At 39.1% G+C, this 17,813-nt stretch overlaps 1 protein-coding gene across 1 annotated transcript in view; it reads right to left on the bottom strand.

The window, feature by feature from the left end:
• The window catches only part of JAK1 (Janus kinase 1), a 52,735-nt gene extending 36,207 nt beyond the window's left edge, over window positions 1–16,528 (bottom strand). Inside the window, exons 1-3 of the mRNA XM_060773669.2 lie at window positions 16,326–16,528; window positions 2,352–2,428; window positions 1,459–1,657 (exon numbers count right to left, since the gene is read on the bottom strand). Of these exons, the coding sequence (XP_060629652.2) occupies window positions 1,459–1,657; window positions 2,352–2,357 (205 nt within the window). The 5' untranslated portion in view covers window positions 2,358–2,428; window positions 16,326–16,528. The remainder of the gene's footprint in view (window positions 1–1,458; window positions 1,658–2,351; window positions 2,429–16,325) is intronic.
• Window positions 16,529–17,813: the final 1,285 nt, after the last annotated feature.

Raw genomic sequence — 17,813 nt, 5'->3', positions numbered from 1 at the left:
AGCTTCCCACCAGAATGGAAATAATCTATTGGACAGATGGCAAACTATTTAACCTCAGCAGACTGAAAGCCAAAACCAAGGTTACAACAACATCTGTTATAGAACTCCAGTATGCTGATGACAACGTCGTCTGTGTGCATTCAGAAGCCCTACAAGCCACTCTAAACACCTTCGCAGAAGCTTACAAGAAGCTCGGCTTGTCATTGAACATCGAGAAAACCAAAGTCCTCTTCCAGCAGTCACCAGCCAATCCCTCTCCAATGCCAGAGATACAGCTTAATGGTATAACATTAAAAATGTTGACCATTTCTGCTACCTTGGCAGCCACCTCTCCACCAAAGTCAACATTGGCACCGAAATAGAACACCGCCTGAGCTCTGCGAATGCAGCATTTTTCCCTACGGGACATCCGTAGGAATACCAAGGTGCTTGTTTATAAAGCTATTGTTCTCCCGACCCTGCTATATGCCTGCGAAAAGTGGACTCTCTACAGACGTCACATGCAACTCCTAGAACGATTCCATCAGCGCTGCCTCCAGAAAACCCTGCAAATCTCTTGGGAAGACAAGCAGACAAATGTCAGTGTGCTGGAAGAAGCAAAGACCACCAGCATTGAAGCAATGGTCCTCCGCCATAAACTCTGCTGGACTGGCCACATTGTCCGGATGCCCGACCACTGTCTCCCAAAGCAGCTGCTCTACTCTGAATTCAAGAACGGAAAATAGAATGTTGGCAGGCAGGAAAAGAGATTTAAAGATGGGCTCAGAGCCAACCTTAAAATCTCTGGCATAGACACTGAGAACTGGGAAGCCCTGGCCCATAAGCGCTCCATCTGGAGCTCTGTTGTGACCAGCAGTGCTGCAGAATTTGAAGAGGCATGAATGGAGGGTGAAAGAGAAAACGTGCCAAGAGGAAGGCGTGTCAAGCCAACCCCGACCGGGACCGCCTTCCACCTGGAAACCAATGCCCTCACTGCGGGAGACGATGCAGATCAAGTATAGGACTCCACAGTCACCAACGGACCCACCCTGGAGGATTATCCTACTTGGACAACGAGGGATCGTCTAAGTAAGTACTAAGGACAGAACAGGAAGAAATTAATATAATATCCAAAAAGAAAGGGTATTTTTAAAACAAAAACAGAAACAGAAAATCATACTCTAATAAAGTGGAAACAGGACATTTAAGAGTGGGATGGCAGAATCATACAAATCCCTGTCTTGTTTTCAAGTAATATAGATAAGCAGTGGCCTAAATCCAATTGTTAGTCCCAGCTACAATAGACTTACTTAGTAAACAGGAAGTCGGCAAGTCAATGTGTTTATAAATTCCACTGATTCCACTGAGATTAATTCATAAATTCAGTTCACTCTGACTGCGACTTACAAATGGATTTAGGTCCACAATTAGCTGTTGATTTTACTTTTAAAAATAAGATTTGACACTACTGAAACTCACAGCATTTCTGGGCAGCTTCAATGCAAAGTTCTTCTGCTGTGTACTTTCCAGATGTATATGAAAGAGAAGGCTTCTCTTGCAAATAGAATGCCAATTCCAGTCCTTGTTCTTGATTCTCTATGTAGACCTCATTTCTTTTGCTACTTCTCATTTTTGCACAGAAAGCCATAGCTTTACAGTCTTCTTTTACATTAAAATACTGCAAAGATGAAAGGAAAAGGGACACAAAATATACAAAGCCATTAAATTCTTATTCTGGTTTTAAGCATGATATTATAGTTCTAAGCACCAGAGTTCTGGTTAGAGCCAATGAACGTACATAGAACATAGAACATATATACAATCCAGAAAACTGAAGCAAACTGTTACTTAAGTATGGTATTCTGTTAATTAATAACTCCTGATTCTGACATATAGGTTTTCTTGCACAACTAAGACAATGTCAAATAATTAAACTTAAACTTTCATAATTTTTATCCCTGAATGAGAAAAAAAAATCAGTTCTTGATCTACAATGAAACATAAAAATCTTAGGATTTAAATGATCATCTCTGGAACAACTTAACCAATTTAGCTTCATCTAACAAACTTTTTTAGGAATTGATGCATCAAACTCATTTATTACTACACAAAACAGAGTGTAGCCTCCTATGAGCAGGTGTTCTGTATTTCTAAAATATTTTATTTTAATAAATTAAATAAATAAATAACGTCTCCTCCAAAGCTGTCAGGCAATTACTGGCAATTAATATCTTTCAAATATAATGACCACACAAGCTGCCAGCTAGAAAACAGAGTGAGTTACATGCAGAAGTTTTTTGTTTTGTGTTTTGAGGTTTTTTGATAGTATAAACTATAATTACATTAACACATATGAATCACAAAATACATACCTGCATTTATATGGATGTTTAATCTTCCAAACCAGTTGAATAGGTGTTACTTAAAAATATGCAGAATCAAGTCAATTCTGTTTAAAAGCAAAGAAAAACAGTATCAACCCACAAGGTTATACATTATAACATCAATCTCATTTCTTCAGACCTTTTCTAACCCTTTCTAGCCTCTTTCTACACTGAAGGTTTCGCTTGCATTCAGCTCTGTAAGAGCATTCATTAAGGAAGTGACTTCTAACTTTGATACATATGAAGGTCCCGGTGTTGTGTTTATATCGTTTTTAATGCTCTGAGATAGGCTTTTTACCCACCTTGTATAGATCCATGTGCTCTACGGACTAAAAATAGACCCCAGATGGTTGGCAACTGAGCTGAGGTTGAAACATAGGGCTTTGGTGAGGAGAGGCTTTTTTTTCCTGCTATCTGAATGCAAACAGCCTGAGTTTTCTTGCACGCAGGTCAAAGGACTTGTGATCCTTTCCAGTCTTATTTTAGTTTCCTCTCTTTTTCATATGAGCTTGATGACATCTTTTCAATATATTCTGCAATGTAAACTGTTCAGTGAATGTTATGGTTTTTAGCGTCTTTGCCTAACGAAAAAGCTAGTGAAACTTCAACAGCTTATGTGCTGTATTTTGTGCATTTTTGTTGGCCAATAAAATGTTTTGTGACTTTTGTGATATTCAGTGAAATTTTGTTGCTATGTAAGTTAGTGAAACCCCTGGCAAGAAAATGAATGAGAACCCTCCAACAGATTTTGTAATTAATAGGATTGCTTAGATCTTGAACACTGAGAGCCATGGCATGCTTTATTCAACCAATCCAACTTCAATAAAAGTTTTTCCTCTCCCCCTTTGTTTCCACTATTGTTGTCTTCTCCAATGTAGCATTTTTTCACGATATGTCCAATGTATGATAACTTCATTTAGTTTCACTTTTGCTAAGTGAATTAATTAGTGCAATTATAATATTGACTACTGGTAATGGTCATTGTTAAGTAGACATAGATTTAAACGAAGATATTGACATGTGACAGATCCATTTAATTTAATTTAATTCAACATTAACTGTAATTGAATTAATGTTCTATTTGTTAATTGATTACAATTAGGGTGATTATATTACTTTTACAATGACTTTGAGGCCAATGTATTCCAGAAAGCATGGCACAAGACTATTTCAATCCCACAGCATCTCACAGCAAAGTGATTTATTTTTTTCCCTCAAGAATGATGGAAGCTCCTTCTTTGGAGGCTTTTAAACGAAGTCTGGGTGGTTATCTGTCAAGAGTACAGCACTTTGATTGTGCTTTTCCTGCATGGCAAAGGGTTGGATTAGATCAGTGGTTCTCAACCTGTGGGTCCCCTGATGTTTTGGCCTTCAACTCCCAGAAATCCTAATAGCTGGTAAACTGGCTAGGATTTCTGGGAGTTGTAGGCCAAAACACCTGGGGACCCACAGATTGAGAACCACTGGATTGATGGCCCTTGCGGTCTCTTCCAACTCTATGGTTCTCTGAAAAGTTGTTGTAACTTATTGCAAAAGCAGTATTCTATAGAAAAGGGTGTTTGAAAACTACCTTTCAGTCAAAGGCACTGCAGCAACTTTGCAAAGTAATAAACAAATATTTTTTAAAATATGAAGGGTAAAATACTCAGCTTACAAAATCTCAACCTGTCAGAACTATAGCTTTGTAGAACTGCAATATACAAACCCTTAACCCCTACATGATTTCCAATTACAGCAGTTCTTCCAGGAATACAAAGGCTAGCAAGTGCAATTCTTTTACAATAATTTTCTAGGGAACATAACAATCAATATCTATTCAATAAGCCCTCATAGAGCTGTTCTGATAACTTTCCATTGAATGAAGGTAATTTGCTCGCTCTTGTTCACATTTTAAAGCTCCTATTTTGCAACACTGAAGGATGAGGACCTGTAGCACACGACTCCAGCCTTGTTTGATTATGTGTGATGCTGTCATGAGCTAAAAGAAATAGGAAAAGAAAAGCATCTAGAGGACTACCAGTTCCATTCCTGATCTGGAGTGGGAGAAAGTCTCATGCAACAGGATTTGTTGTTCACTACTGTGCTGCATAATGACTAAATTTTGAGTCCTCATTTCCAGATTGCATTTCACAACTTGCACAGTTGTATCAAGTAATGAGGGAATAAAGAAACCACCACTATATAAGAGCTCTTACACAGTCAAATATTCCTACATGTTTAGGGGCACGGAGCAGCAGTTCCTGCTCTCCTGATATTTTGGACCTCAACTCCTACAATTCCTAACAGCAGGTAAGCTGGCTGAGATTTCTGGGAGTTGAAGTCCAAAACATCTGGAGAGTCGGTTTGCCCATGCCTATTCTTAAAGCATATTATAGCAGGGATAGGGAATGGAGTTCACCAGATACTTTGGTGAATTCAACTTATATAAAACTAACAGTGCCCCCGGTGCCGCAGCAGATTAAACTGCTGAGCTGCTGAACTTGCAGACCGAAAGGTCAGTGGTTTGAATCCAGGAAGTGGGCTGAGCTCTGCTGTTGGGCCAACTTCTGCCAACCTAGCAGTCTGAAAGCATGCAAATGTGAGTAGATCAATAGGTTCTGCTCAGACAAGAAGGTAATGGCACTCCATGCAGTCATGCCGGCCACATATCTATGGACAACGCTGGCTCTTCAACTTAGAAATGGGGATGAGCACCACACCCCAGAGTCGGACACGACTACACTTAATGTCAAGGGGAAACCTTTACCGTAACTTAACAGAGTATATGTTTGAAATGAAACAACCACATTGTGGAAAACCTACATAAGTAAACGAAAATATTTGGAACTATCTATAAACCACCTGAAGGCTACTCCCAAACTGCAGCTAGGAGGGATTATTTTCTTTCGTTACTTTCCATTTTAACTTGGGTTTCCATTTTGGTGACCAAATTTAGAGATGTAGGCCTTTTAATATGGTGAAAAAAATCTCCTTTTCTCTCTGTTTTGCTGTTATTTGATGAGGCACAATTATCTGTTATATCGTTTTCTATCTGTTTTGTAGTTTGCATATATTGGTAAGGGATTCCGGAGGAACCTGCTCTTTATCTTTCCTGTGGTAGACAGAAACACATGGCTACTGTAGGATCAGCCCAAACAAAATCCCAATTTTCTCCCAGCACAATTTTCCATTGACACACTGTTGCAATCTGAGGTCTGCTAGCCCTCCTTTACTATCTTCTTAATGCTGATGCTACTAAAAAGACCACCCAACCTGATATGGTAAAAGAAAGAAAAGGGAAGGCTGTGTAGGTCTAAAAAGACTTTGTAAAAAGGATTGTAAACTGAGGCGTAGTGGTACTGCCTTAAAGAGATACAAATATTTACACTATTTGCCAGGGTGAGCTTAATAACAACTTTCTTCAAGGCCATTCTCCAATTTCTTTGCTCTCTGGCATGCAACCAAGAAAAAAGGAGAGCAAAGATGGAAACTTTCGTATCAGATGATCCAGGATCCAGTGCTCTCACAATAAAGAGGTTTTTGTTTTATTATCTGTGTTGACTCATTATCTTCATATTTTGTGCTTCACGCATATGCAAATGTAATCCATCAATTAAGATTTCTTAAAATCCTGAGTCATGAACATATGAATAAACTTTCTCCAGACGTTACACTTCAATTCCCAACATCGACAAATAGTTATAATAGTATTATCTTTCCAGTAAACAAATGTTTAGCGGAAATATCTAAAAAGATTACTGCATGTTGTCTAGTATTTAATATTAGCCTTAAAATATTCATGTACTGAAGCAATTTAGGGGCATTTGATGGTTTACAGAAATCTATGGCCATCATGAAAAATTTACAGTCTTATCCATAATGCTTAAAGCTAAATGGATAATATTTTATTGTTATATGAAGTCTACAATGATAGCCACTAAAATCACAGTACTTTTTATGGGTTTTAGAATAGTAGAAAAAGGGAAAAGTCACTGGTTCCCTCATTAAATGTGTATCACAGATAAAGCTGTAAGTTCCTTTCCCAGCTATTGAGATACAGGTACTGTATATAAAGAAGGGCTGAACTCTTGGGTCCCTAGATTGCTAAAGATAAATTTGGATAGAAGTTGGGATATATTTCTGTTTCCACTGCAGTAGATTTTGGCCAGATACCTGTTCTGAAACTGATATTTTCAGGGGGGGAAAGAATTTGAAGAATAAACATGAGACAAATTGTTGAGACAAAAAAATTAAATTCTAGACCTGAGTGACAAAGTGGAAACAAATAATAATAATAATAATAATAATAATAATAATAATAATAAACAACTTTATTTATACCCCGCCACCATCTCCCCAAGGGACTTGGAGCGGCTTACATGAGGCCAAGCCCAACAGTACATCAATAAAAAAGCAATAACCAAAAACAATAAATACAATACAATTAATATAAATCACATATAAACAATAAACAATAACACACAAGGATTTAAAAACCTATGGACGGGCCAAATGTAATAGTTTAAGAAATTAAAAAAAAATGCTGGGCATGAACAAGGTAGGATATAACTGGTATAGGGTTTTCAAAGAGAGATGAGGGAACGCAGTCAATCCTAAACCAGTAGTAAAGTGCATTCTGAGGGCATATTGCTGAGAATTTTCCTTATTCTGGGAAGGCACACTGGAACAACCACACTTTCAGGCTCCTCCTAAAGACTGCCAGAGTTGGGGCATGCCTGATGTCCTTGGGAAGTGAGTTCCAGAGTCCGGGGGCCACCACTGAGAAGGCCCTCTCCCTCTCCACCAATCGCACCTGCGAATGAGTTGGGAGCGCGAGCAGGGCCTCTCCAGATGAAGGGATTGTGTGGGTTCGTACACAAATAAACACTGAGCATAGACAGATCCATCTGGCAGCGCTTTAAAAATCCAAATGATGGTGTAAAACTAAATATATTACATATTCTTGGACAACTGGGCTAGAAAACAGTCAGTGTAACATTAAAAGAGACCCAAGGGCAGTTCAAAAATATACAGGTCAGTTGGCATAATGCTTGGTCTCTACAAATGATTTTTTGAGACTTCTCACTTTGCTTGAGTTTTTTTCAAATTTGAATGATTTGTGGGGTGTGTCTGTAATCCCATTAATTTCATAGAGTTTTCTTAGCCAAGGAATACTAAGAAGGGATTCTGTCAGTTTCTTCCTCTGAAATACAGTCTACAGCACCTGGCATTCATTGGCAGTATCCCATCAGTATCTTGGTATTATCTAAAAAGCTGTCTGCTTCATTGCTGACTCAACTCCAAAATCATTTATGTATCAAATGGCACGGAAGATTACTGGTACTTTGCCTAAATCAGAAAAATCTATTTCTGGCCTAATCTCCACTCACTGTAAGATGGATTTCTGGTATGAATGATGTGGCACTGTTGAGCAATGCATCTTTTTTTATCTGAAGTGTGTTCCTACCTTCACCTTATTCTAAAATCATCCTTTCATTTTGCTGATACACCGTTATTACTAATCACATCTACTCGTTGTCAAAGTGACATCCGACTGGCTTGTTTAGTGTGGAACACTGAGTGCCATATCGCCCTCATTTAATATGCCATTGGACACAAGATTAGACAGACATGTCTTTGTAGACTTCAGTCTACAGAAATATATCAAAAACCTGATTAACATAAATAGAAATCTTTGCCTGAGAGTGTTGGTTTGAATTAGTGAATGGAGTACTTTCAGCACCTTGTACAGAAGGAGAATTGAGTCAAACAATTTAAAGCCCCATTTCCAGGCACTGGTGGACTCCATTTCCTATCAGTCATCAGAAATGTTGAGGCAAGACGAAAGTTTAAGTCCAACATTTAAAGGAGTACAAACGAACCACTCTCATATGAAGTGATTATTAAATGCAAGTTTGAATTTTTTTTCTTAATTAATCAGCATTGCACAAAGAATGCACTTTTTGCCGCTATGCATTGCATTTTCCAGCAAAACCTTTTTTTGGTTTCGGGGTTTTGAAAATGGAGGTGTGCATTAGATTCAATTGCACATTAGACTCAAGTGCATATGGGTAAATTGGTTTCCTCTGAAGCTGTAATTCACTGTTTCCTGTTTTTTTTAAAAAAATCTGGTTAATTAATTTAGTTCAATATAGTTAATTAGAAGCTTCCCATTTACATGCTCATGCAGAGGAAAAGTGAAGAGGCAAACATGAGAGTTATTTATTCATTGTATTTATTTATCACCTCTGAATTCTAGGAGATGTAAGAGGGCTCCTCCTTATGGCCTCATTCCTGAATAGTACCTCCAAACCAGAAAGCTAAAGTCAACTGGAAGCATACTAGCAGCACTGGCGTTACATGGTTGTCATATGACTATCTGGGCAATCTCACTGAGTGATTTCCATTAGCCACACCTTTTGAGTTATCTTCAAGGCCAACCCCACATAGAACAGATTTCAGTAGTCTAGTCTGGAATTTATCAGTGCATGCAACAGAGGGGGAGAAGGAGGACTACTTTTGGCAAAATTCATTGAATTTTGAGTTTTAAAATGCTTCACAATGAAGTCTGAAATTACAATTATTATACCCAAGAGAAGCAACCACTGGGCAAGAACACACTGTTCAGTGTTATTACATCATGTTAAGCAACTTGAATTGTGCCCAGAAACATACTGATGGCTATAGAAACGACTGTAAAAAGTGAGTTGTGTGCTCTAGACTTAGTAACTAGCCTGGCTGTAGCTGTCTGTGATGTAGCTGAAGTTTCAAAATATTTACTATGAACTTATTGTATGCAACCATTTATGGATGTAACTAAAGCATATACCACAATAACTACTGTAACATTAATAACAAGATACTGACTGATGGGATTGGAAACACTGTAAGGCTTACTTGCCCCTATGACTAACGAGTACACTCACCATTAACTGTTAGTTGCTCTAGGACTTCAGACCTGAAGAAATTGACACTCTGGGTACATTTAAACTGTAGAATTTATGCAGCATGAAAGCACTTTAACTGCCATAGCTCAATGATATAGAATTCTGAGATTTGTAGTTTAGCCTTCTCTAACTGCTAACTAACCTTGTAAAACTGCTAACCACTCCTGACCCTTCTGAGCTTTCAAGATCATATGGAACCTGGTGCTCTTAAGGCATTGCATAAAATAAGTTCTTTATCATTGTTATCACTTCTAAACTCTAAATGCTTCTAAGTTTGACGCTCTATTTAATTTTATTAGTTTATTTCATCATACAAAATAATAAATATAAATATATTATCCATATGTTCAAAAATACAAAAAAAAAGATGCAGTCAATTTTGCAGCACAATTAAATGAATTCCATCCATCCATCTCTAACAAGTGGACAAGTTTTAATATTTAGTATGTAAATAATCTGAGATCCTGTATCAACTCTTTCCGCTATTTATACTGGGACCACAGTAGTCTCCTGATATGAGATGCATTGTTTTACAAACAAAACAATGAATGGGTATCATATCTCAGTAATCATTTTTACCCTAGCATCCCTTCTGAAAACTATTATCTTGGTCATTTTTTTTCATTTAATGTCAGATCCCACAGTTCTGTTCAACGTATGAAAGATTCTAATTCATCATCACTTATCATATGTTGAACATAACCATTGTGAGATCCCACAGTTCTCTCCAACATGTGAAAAGCTTGACTTCCTCAGCATTTTCAGTCTAGCTATGAATATTCTTGCTACCGAATGCAATAGGGTAGTTACAAGATATTTATGTTTCAATTTTTCATGATTATTTATAAAAAAACAGATACTGATAGTAGTCTGGCAAGATGAGAATATGAATCAAAGTTCCTCGCCCCTCACATCCACTCCATTAAAAAGATAATATTTATTAATGACAAGAGAGAGCAAAATGTCATATATATATATTCTCTCGGTACCTGATAAGAATGTAATCAATCTAATAAATACCGATTAAAGGTTTGCTTTTCTATATCAGAAGAAACTGAAGGAAACAATATTTATTCACACAACACAAAGTTAATGTCAAGAACCTGAAAACTAGCTGACTGATTAAATAATGAACTGTTTAGTTTTCTAGGGCTCCCTGGTGGTGCAACGAGTTAAACCACTGAGCTTGCTGACCAAAAGGTTGGTGGTTCAAATCCAGAGAGTGGGGTGAGCTCCTGCTGTTAGGCCCGGCTTCTGCCAACCTAGCAGTTTGAAAACATGCAAATGTGAGTAGATCAATAGGTACCACCTTGGCAGGAAGTAACAGCGCTCCATGCAGTTATGCTGGCCACATGACCTTGGAGGTGTCTACAGACAACGCCAGCTCTTCAGCTTAGAAATTGAGATGAGCACCACCCCCCAGAGTCAGACACAACTAAACTTAATGTCAGGGGAAACCTTTACTTACGGTAGTTTTCTGTAGTTATATGGCTGAATTAATTTGGATTTATTTATTTATTTATTTAGGGTTTTTATATCCCGTCCTACCTCAACCTCCGCAAAGGGACTCAGGACAGCTAACGAATCAGCACCCATGGCACGCACATCAAAACATGAATATACAATTTAACAACAATATAATAAAACAGCAATATAAGCAGTATAAACAGTATAAAACCATATGAACAATATAAAAGCAGTATAAAAACAGACAAAAAACAGTCAGCGGTCACCGATTTAAACATTATCTATGGGCAGTCCATCAGTTCTATATAGGTCAGCACGTTAGCAAGTTAGCCTACTCTCCAAAAGCCTAATCCCACAGCTAGGATTTTACATGTTTCAAGGACAAGAGGGATGCAGCCGATCTAGTTTCACTCGGGAGGGAGTTCCATAGCTGAGGGGCCACCACAGAAAAGGCCCTGTCCCTTGTCCCCACCAAAAGCGATTGCGACAATGGGGGGACAGCGAGCAGGGTCTCCTCAGATGATCTTAGGGCTCTAGGTGGAGCATAGCGGGAGATACATTCAGACAAGTAAACTGGGCCATAAAATTTTTCTGGTTAATAGTAATGTTAATCCATACTTAAGAGTTTAATTGATTTTAGAACATTACAACTCCTCAGAGTAGATGGCTAACATCATAATATTAGTGACTTTGTGGTGTAAGTCTAACTTTTCCCAAAGTAGGTCATTTTTATTTTTTTGTCATTGTGAAAGGCTGGAGGCTTTCCTCTTTTACAAAGTGCACTTTTTAGCTTCTGCACCTCACCAACATAACCATTGACTGGAGGTCAAAGTGCAAGAGGAGCATCCAGTTACGTGTGGGAGATAGACACAGGTCAACCATCCATCCTCCATGTCATCCCCCCAGACCTTCTTGCTTCTGTGTATATCTTACAAAATGTTTACTCAGAATTAAGTTCAATTTTCTACCTTAATAACTGGGATTAATTATGAAATGTTATACATTCGTTGAACAAACCAAATACCAAAGTTCTGCTTATACCTTTCAACCTGAAATGACAACTCAGCTTCAGCTAGTGCATTTTTCAAAGGGAATAAAACATGAGGGCAGAATGGTTATCTGTATGTTGACTCTGAAGCCCACCACCGACTGGGTAATCCATTTTAGAGGAAATACATTATGTGGACCCATTTCTGCCTGGTTTCATGACAGAACATGGTATTAAAACAGTCTTGGTTACCTTGACCATCAACTAATCTAGATGAAAGACAGGATAGTAGTACTTTTGTTGATCTTTGTAGTCTCACAGCAGCTTTTGAAACTATCAAACATGGTATCCCTTACTGACTCCATCAGAAGGGAGTAGGCAAACGTATATTAAGTGATTCCATTCCTATCTATGAGGCCAGTTCTAGACAGTGGCACTAGAGGATTCTCCTTCAAGTCCATTAAGCTGTGGGATGCCATCAAGTGTCATCTTGTTTCTCACGCAGTTCCATATCTATATGAAACCAGTGAGGGAGGTCATTAGCAGACCGGGTACTGTGCCTTTCTGCTTTACTTCTTGTTACTACGGACAGCTGGGCTGTGCAATCATCTGAATCCTGATAGAACAAAGGCTGTGCATAGGTAGTTCTTGGGTCAAGGAACTGGGTAAATGTTTTGCCTTGGATGGGTTGAACTTACATGTGTGCAGCTTGGGAATATTCCCACATCTATCTCTGTTACTGGAGGCACAGAAGAAAAACATGGCTCAATAATCCACTAGCAACAGCCTTTCCTGGATAGGGAAAATTTAGAGACTGGAAGTTTCCCAATTTAGGCACTGTGCAGCTAATCTTAGAGAACCGGAATCCGCACCTACTGCAAAATGCAGCAACTACAACATCTTATATCAGCCATACAACAGTTATCTAAGTAAGTGCATATTGTACCTAAATATGTAATGGAGCTCCATTTCTTATATACACATGACAAAGGGCAAAAGTCTATCACATGGGTCTTCTTTAACAACCCACTAGTGGGAGCAATACACTGTGTGAAGACATGGACTTTTTTCTGCTATAGCACCCAACTGTAGGATGTCTTCTCCTAAAGGTCAAATCCGTGCAGATATTAGTTTCATTTCAGTGCGAAATTAACAAGGTTTTTTACTAAAGCTTTTGGGGATCAAATTTATCCCATTGATCCCCAAATACCTACGCTGTATTTGTAATTTTGTTCCTAGTTAATAAGTTTTAGACTGTATATTATGTTTAATGTTTTCACATGTTAATTGTTTCAACTGATGTTACTGTATAATGCCCTCGGATCTTTTGATATACGATGGAATAAAAATATTTTAATAAACAAAAATCTATATAAATAAAAATGTAATGTTTGTTTGTGGGATTAACATAACTCAAAAACCACTGGGCGAATTGACCCGAAATTTGGACAAGTGACCATCACTCATAAAAACACTGAAAAACAGCAGAAGAGACTTAAAAAGACAAAAAGACAAAAATTACATTACAATGCATGCACAAAACCACATATACACACAAACACACATATATACGCATATACACGAATATTATACACACACACACACATATATACATAGACTGGGCCACAGCAACGCGTGGCAGGGGACGGCTAATATATACTAAAGTAGCAGTCACTCTTCAATTACCATACATTGCAGACACATATTTTAATAGCTGGCATAAGATATGAGTTATCCATAGTACCAGCACAGGAAGAACTCTTATAGCCAATTCTAAGTAAATATACATAAGAACAGAGTCCAGAGTTCAACCAGACCTAGTCATGAATAAAACTGTGGTCCATTTAATTACTAAAGCCCACCAACTAAATAATTTACTTAGCAAATAGTTTTGAAATAAAAAGCAAAAGATGAAAGCACTTGAATTTATTTCCTCACAAATCTTATCACCTTGAATATTTGAGGCAGCTACTACTGGTATTTAGTCAAATTCTTAACCTATTCTACCTCTAAATATTTGAGGGAAAGTAGGAATATTTTAACTGCAAAGGCTTCAGAATTTCTGACTGTTCCAACTAGTGCAAATTCATTAAATTGATTATTGAGCATGAAGTGAAAAAGCAAGCAAATTCCATCAATCCATTGGTTTACTCTACTTGAGGCAACTTATAGGATTCAAGCCAAAAAAAATTTTTATCTTGTCAGGATTGACTTGAGAAACTGCAAGTCGCTTCTGGTATGAGAGAATTGGCCATCTGCAAGGACGTTGCCCAGGGGACATCTGGATGATTTGATGTTTTTATCATTCTCGTGGGAGGCTTCTCTCATATCCCCACATGAGGAGCTAGAGCTGACAGAGGGAGCTTATCTGCCTCTCTACGGATTTGAACCTGCGACCTGTCGGTCTTCAGTCCTGCCGGCACAGGGGTTTAACCCACTGCACCACCGGGGGCTCCCAGCCAAAGAAATTAGCATAAAACACTGATAAAACTGCCTTTTAAAACCAGAAATTCTGAGATCTGGCAAGCCAACGTAATTGCTTAGAAGAGTGTGAGTCTTGATCATACATGTCTCTATTCAGAAAGTCGTTTATGTGTTTTAGGACTCGCCATATAACACTTTTTTAAATATCTTAAATAGCAAATGGGGAAAACATTATCTAGCTCTCAATAGCACAGAAGGGAAAACATTGTTTTGCCTAGCATCATGCTTCCTATTCCTTCTGTGCCGCACACAACATGGCGCAACTTTCCTAACTGTGCATGTATCAGTTCCTCTTCCATCCTCCACTTCACCATTTATCTTAGAAAGACAGCTTCCTCCTCTCAAACATAACTGTAAACACAGCATGGAATTTCCTCATGTAACAACTCAATTCAGTCAATAATCCTAATTACCATATGAGACACACTCTCTTCTTTGTTAAATACCCACAAAGAGTGAAAAAGAGAAAGAGAGAAATCGGGCATTTCCTCATTTGATTTTCCCAAGAATATGACAAACATACATTCGCTTGAAAGAAAAAGAAAATAAAGGGGGAGGGGGGAAAGCTTTAAAAAAAACCAAAACTTTTGGAAAAAAAATAGGCCGTTCTTTGGTGCAATAATAAACAGGATGTCAGCCATACCCACTTCTGGTTGGGCTGCTGATAGTCAAAGTGCCACAAAAGTTTGCACAGGCATGCGTACCAATGGTGTGGGTATGCATACAAGGGTTGGATGCGGGTTTCTTGTCTGCCTCAATTTTTTCATCTTCAGTCGTGAGTATACAGATATCATAATGGTATATAACACCAGAAAAGCTGCCTAGAATGTATAAGGGAGTTTCAAATGTATGTTGAAAATGAGAACAAGAAGAAGGGGCTTTCTATCTTATGTGGTATATTTATTTATTTATTTATTCCATTAATATACTGCTTTTCCTACCCCTGGTGGGAGTCTCAAAGCGGTTCACAATGAAGTAAATGGCAAAATTCAATGCCTTACAAATTATAAATACAATACATGACACATATATGATAGATTAAAACTAATAAACTATAAAACTTAAAACATGACATAATCTACACAAAAACTTTAAAAACATTCAATTGCATCAATCTTGAAGATATTTTGACCATTTGATCAAGTAGTAATGTGAACAGCCATGTTTGAAGTTGTTTCCTAAAGACCAGGAGGGAGGAGGCCAATCTAATCTCACTAGGGAGGGCACTCTACGGCCAAGGGGCCACTACTGAGAAGGCCCTGTCTCTCGTCCCCACTATTCATATTTGAGAAGGAAGCAGAACCTCCTCACCCGATCCTAATGCTCTAATTGGCTCATAAAGTGAGATGCGTTTGGATAGGTATTTGGGAAAAGCCCAAATACCTATCCATACATAATTTGATGCAGAGAATTTTAAGAATTAGTGTACAAGTAAAAACAAAAGTTTCTTCCGGGTTTTATGACTGAACAATTAGAAAAGAACAATGGAAGATTACTTCAATATATGATAACGGCAACAAAAAAAATAGAATAATCCAAAATTACCTACTATATAGTGGTGATGGTTGAAAAAGGTGAGCAAAGCAGCAGAAATGGACAAATTATCTGCTTTGATTAGACAAAAAATTGTTAGAAGACTACTAGGTTTTTGTTTTTTGGGGGGGGGGAGAAAATGAGTTGTGTTGCAGTGACTCAGGACAGATGGCCATCCAGGCTAGGTTTAAAAGCCTCCAGTGAAGGAGAGTCAGCCACACTCTTCAGCAGTGAGTTCCACTGTTCTTCCTGTTAGGAAGTTCTTTCTAATGTTTAGGTAAGATTGTATGCGTTTTGAATTGTTGTCTCTTATTTATACGCTGCTCAGTCTCTGAAAAAGCAACATATACATAAATATGATGACGACAACAACACAAACAAGTGTAGTTTATAGATAAGCTCTAGAGATAGGCTTATTTGGGAGGTGATAAGACTGGTGGGGGATCAAAGAGGGAAAAGGGGAAGAGTTGAGGGAACCAAGGGCCAGCCCCCTCCCGCTTCCCCCCAGGAGAGTAGGCCCAAGTCCTTCTCCTTCTCTTGCCTCGACGACGCCCCCGCACTCACCACTTCCCTGGACGCCTCCCCGAAGAGGAACAGGTCTCCTCGCTCAGCCCTCTTCTCACTCTTTGCCCCGCATATTCCCCTCGCCGGCTCCAGCCGAGGGGCGAGGAAGACACGGGTGTCAATGCGGAGGGAACCCCACTCCGTGCCCACCGCGCTCTCGCTCTCTCCGCTCTGAGGGAAATCGTCCCACTGAGCCTCCCCCCCCCCGCGCATGCGCAGGAAGAGCGAAGGGGGACTTGCCCGCCGAGCATGCGCACTCAAGGCCACGGGACTGCCTTCGACGTCGGACTTCCCGGTTTTGCAGATCATCATGGATGTGTCAACTTCTGGCTCAGTGTCTCGTTCTCGCTCTTCGCCTCGAAGGCAATCCGGTCCTCATTTGCATCGGCTTGCTTTGTTTCCTTTACAAACCGCTTTCCCTACATGAGGAAACCTCCAGGAAGACAGGACTAAGGCCTAGGCAAACTTGGGCCCTCCAGGTGTTTTGGACTTCAACTCCCACCATTCCTAACAGCCTCGGGCCGCTTAAGCGGTTGAGAGGGGAAAGGAAAGGGCCTGAGGCTGTTAGGAATGGTGGGAGTTGAAGTCTAAAACACCTGGAGGGCCGAAGTTTGCTCACACCTGATCTACACTGTAAAATTAATGTAGTTTGACACCGCTTTAATTGCCACAGCTGAATGCAATGGCAATTTTGGATTTGTACTTTGGTGAGGCACCAGATCTCTCTGCCAGAGAAGGCTCAAGACTTTGGAAATCACAACAACTCACATGTTTGCACAGCATTGAGCCCTGGCAGTTCAAGTGGTGTCAAACTGTGTTAATTCGGCAGTGTAGATGGAGCCTAAGCAATCCAGGGGAGGAGTAGCCTCAGGGCCCTTCCAGACAGGCCTTATAGCCCAGGATCTGATCTCAGGTTTTCTGCTTTAGACTGGATGATATAATAATAAAATAATAATAAAAATACCAGGTGACAGCCGCATCGAAGAAAAACTCAGCCACTATCAAGACCTCAAAATCAAACTGCAAAGGCTCTGGCATAAACCAGTGCAGGTGGTCCCAGTGGTCATTGGCACACTGGGTGCCATGCCAAAAGTGTTCGACTTGTGATTTTTTGATACGAAATCCAGCAAATAGATCTCGTTTGCTGTGACATACTGTGCTTTTGTGTCAGTAAAATAATAAAGTTACAGAGAATGAACATATCAAGCTACTCTGGGACTTCCGAATTCAGACAGACAGAGTTTTGGAGCACAATACTCCTGACCTCATGATCGTGTTAAAAAACAAAGTATGTCGATGTTGCAATCCCAGGTGACAGCAGGATTGAAGAGAAACAATTGGAAAAGCTGACACTATATGAGATATAAGTTCAAAGGCAGTTCAGTCAATAAACCTAATAGCAATCTAAAGTTTTATCGTCATGCCACTCAAAGCAAGTTTTCAGCTACCTTGTGAAACTAATCCAACATCAGCACTGGCAAAAGAACA

Source organism: Anolis sagrei, chromosome 4 (assembly GCF_037176765.1).
Source record: "Anolis sagrei isolate rAnoSag1 chromosome 4, rAnoSag1.mat, whole genome shotgun sequence".
Taxonomy (NCBI): domain Eukaryota; kingdom Metazoa; phylum Chordata; class Lepidosauria; order Squamata; family Dactyloidae; genus Anolis; species Anolis sagrei.
The sequence above is the reverse complement of the archived record's forward strand: the minus strand, read 5'-3'. Positions and strand labels throughout refer to the sequence as shown.